This window comes from Phoenix dactylifera, chromosome 9 (assembly GCF_051530095.1).
Source record: "Phoenix dactylifera cultivar Ajwa chromosome 9, Ajwa_hap1_PhDact_Kaust_v1.1, whole genome shotgun sequence".
Taxonomy (NCBI): domain Eukaryota; kingdom Viridiplantae; phylum Streptophyta; class Magnoliopsida; order Arecales; family Arecaceae; genus Phoenix; species Phoenix dactylifera.
The window spans coordinates 9,645,778-9,648,562 of NC_143198.1; the positions used below are offsets into that span (position 1 = coordinate 9,645,778).

At 36.2% G+C, this 2,785-nt stretch overlaps 1 protein-coding gene across 2 annotated transcripts; it reads left to right on the forward strand.

Moving 5' to 3' along the window:
• The first annotated feature begins 698 nt into the window (after positions 1-698).
• LOC149752826 (zinc finger A20 and AN1 domain-containing stress-associated protein 9-like) lies at positions 699-2,541 on the forward strand. Of its 2 annotated transcripts, none has more exons than XM_089925308.1 (2): positions 699-812; positions 1,781-2,541. In XM_089925308.1, the coding sequence occupies exon 2, from the start codon at positions 1,801-1,803 to the stop codon at positions 2,308-2,310; it is 510 nt and encodes a 169-aa protein (XP_089781434.1). In that variant the 5' UTR covers positions 699-812; positions 1,781-1,800; the 3' UTR covers positions 2,311-2,541. The 2 variants fall into 2 exon arrangements, with proteins under 2 accessions (XP_089781434.1, XP_089781433.1); XM_089925307.1 differs by lacking the exon at positions 699-812 and adding an exon at positions 823-945.
• Positions 2,542-2,785: the final 244 nt, after the last annotated feature.

The following is a 2,785-nucleotide window of genomic DNA, read 5'->3' on the forward strand; positions in this document are numbered from 1 at the left end:
TTTGATTGTTAATGCAATGAAAAAAGCAATAGTTGAAAAAATGATTGGTGCAAAAAAAAAAGAAGTTTTATAACTTTAACTCTTCGATCCGTCCAACTCATCCTATCTAACCATTCCTACTATGCCCGGTAGATATGAGTATATAGTTTCCAATTGCGGGATAGGAATGAGTAATGGCTTACACAATCTATACACCTGTTGCCATCTCTAACAAAATAAACTTTTTTCTATGATTATTTTTCAGTAAGAAAAGAAGTTTGACTTCTACCTTTTTTAGCATGAAAATAATCATGGTAATGTTTATGGGATTCCATAACTATAAAGAGGGTACATAGCTAATGTAAAAACAGTTTTAAAATAAATTAAGCAATAATTATCCTTTCCATTATTTTATTATCATTATTTTTATGTTACTGTTTTATTACTTATTTATAAATTTACTATGTTATATTGATATCAAACTTAGATCATTAGTACTTAGAAAAATCGAATAACAACATTGGCATGACATGTGATGTTTGGACCTAAGGTGAACTTTACCTCAAATTGACCTTATTTCCTCGTCACCCCTACTTAATTCTATTGACTAAAGTTGTTGTCCTTCTTCAGAATCTCAAATCCAGGCCCAATAAAGAAATTCCCTTCCTCCTAAAAAAATTATTAAAAAAAAGAAAAAAAAATTCCTTCTCGGCAACGAAAAAAAAAAGCGGCTAGACCCCGGGCGGCTGATCGGGAGGTCCCGGGCAGGTCGGGCAGACGCGACCGATGACTTGTCGTTTCAATCCTACTTCGCATCTACGTACTTATTTTTGGTAAGCTTCTATCTATTTATTTAAAACCCCAACAACAGCCTCCCAACCTCAAAACCCAGACTTGAAACAAGAATTCTTTCGTCTCGTCTCTCCTCCGCCGTCGCCCCGAATAATAGGTTCGATTCCGAGCAAGGTCAGTCCTATCTCTCTCCCGTTCGATCAATCGTTTTGCTTCCGATGCTTTTATTCCGGATTAGATAAAAAACGAGGTTGGCGTTTTTCTATCTCTGCGTTTCTCTTGATTCTTCTTGAATTCTGTTTTAATAGATTGATTCTTTTTAAATAGTTAATTTGTAAATACTGTGTTGGTATCATTTGATGATCAGAAATCCATGGATTTTGGCTTCTAATTCGACAAAATCCAGTCTCTCTTTGGTTTGGGACTCTGTGATTTCTCTTGTCTTTCTTCTGCACCCGTCGATGCTGTCATGAGTTAGATAAGGGGTTCTTTTGATTCTAGATGAAGAAGTTTTTTTTTTTTTTATCCTAAAGATTGGTTTTTTCTTGTTTTCTTTTTTTTTTTCCTTTCCATCTGATTGATCCTATTTATTAGAAAAACCGGGTAGTATTTCCGGTTCCGTGATCAAGTAATTGAGTCTTTCTTGCTATGTATGGGATCGATGCCCAGTTTCTGAAACTTTGGTATCAGTAAAGGGTTTAAGGATGTCGATTTGTTGTCTTAATTCTTTTCTGTTCCCTAATTGGTGTCAAGTTGCTCCTAAGTTATTAGTCTTTCATTACATTGTAAATTTTTACATGGTGATATAAGTATTTAAAATATCGAAAGAGACAGACAGTTGATATTGCACTTATAATTCTCAATGCTGGATATATTTGAATTTTGGTTATAGTTTTTGAGAATTCATTGAAGCAAAGAGAAAATTACTTCAAGGACTACCTCTTCTTCTTTTTTTTTTTCCTTCAAGGTTGATTCATATCTAAATTGAGATACATTCTTGGACTGTTAGGTTGTTATAAACTGTGAAGCATGGCACAAGATAGCTGGAACAAAGAGACCGAGGAGACTGAATGCTGCGCACCGGAAGGTCCGATTCTGTGTGCCAATAACTGTGGCTTTTTTGGGAGTGCAATGACCAATAATTTGTGCTCCAAGTGCTACAGAGACTTCATCATGATGCAACAGTCTGTTGCTGCTACGCCTGTTATAGGAGTTGAGAAGGCAGCTCCTACTGCATCTTCTCCTGTGCAATTGGAACCTAGTATTGAAAAGTCTGATAAGTTGGATGGAGGCAATCTCATGAATGTTTGCAAAGACCAAACAGAGGATGCTTGCAACAAGCAACCAGCAAATCGCTGCTTGCTATGCCGGAAAAAGATTGGGTTGACTGGGTTTAAATGCCGGTGTGGAGGCACATTTTGCTCAGCTCACCGGTACTCTGAGACCCATGAATGTTCGTTTGACTACAAGAGTGCTGGTCGACAGTATATAGCCAAAGAAAATCCTGTCGTGAAGGCAGAAAAGATTCGGAAAATTTAAGTTGATGTCTGAAATTGAAATTATTAGGATCGAACGGAGGTCACTCCTAGTTTCTGAGGCATAAGTTTGGTGTTAGTTCTCTGTTGATCCCCTAGTCAATGTTCTTTCCAGCGAAGCACTAGAAGTGAAGTCCTTTTCTTATTTTTTTATTGTAATTAGTAGTGTCAATGAAATGCCTTGTAACCATTCATGTTTTGCTTATTAAGTGCTAAATACCATTCCTTTCTAATATGAGCTTTTCCCAAAGAGATTTTATTTGTGCCTGATCCATACTGGATGCTTGTAAATGACATGAGTTGTTGAGGGATGGCAAAGTGCCTCATCTGAGTGTGAGAAGGTTCATATCACGATCTTAATTTACCATACCCATGATTAAATGTCAAGCCTGTATATTGAGTTTAGCATTTGAAAGGTTCCTTGCATTTGAAATTGTAATCATATAATAATTTAATTAGCATAAAATATACTGAATAGG

Coding starts and splice junctions, on each gene's coding strand:
- LOC149752826 (XM_089925308.1), top strand. CDS start 1,801: ATGGCACAAGATAGCTGGAACAAAGAGACCGAGGAGACTGAATGCTGC.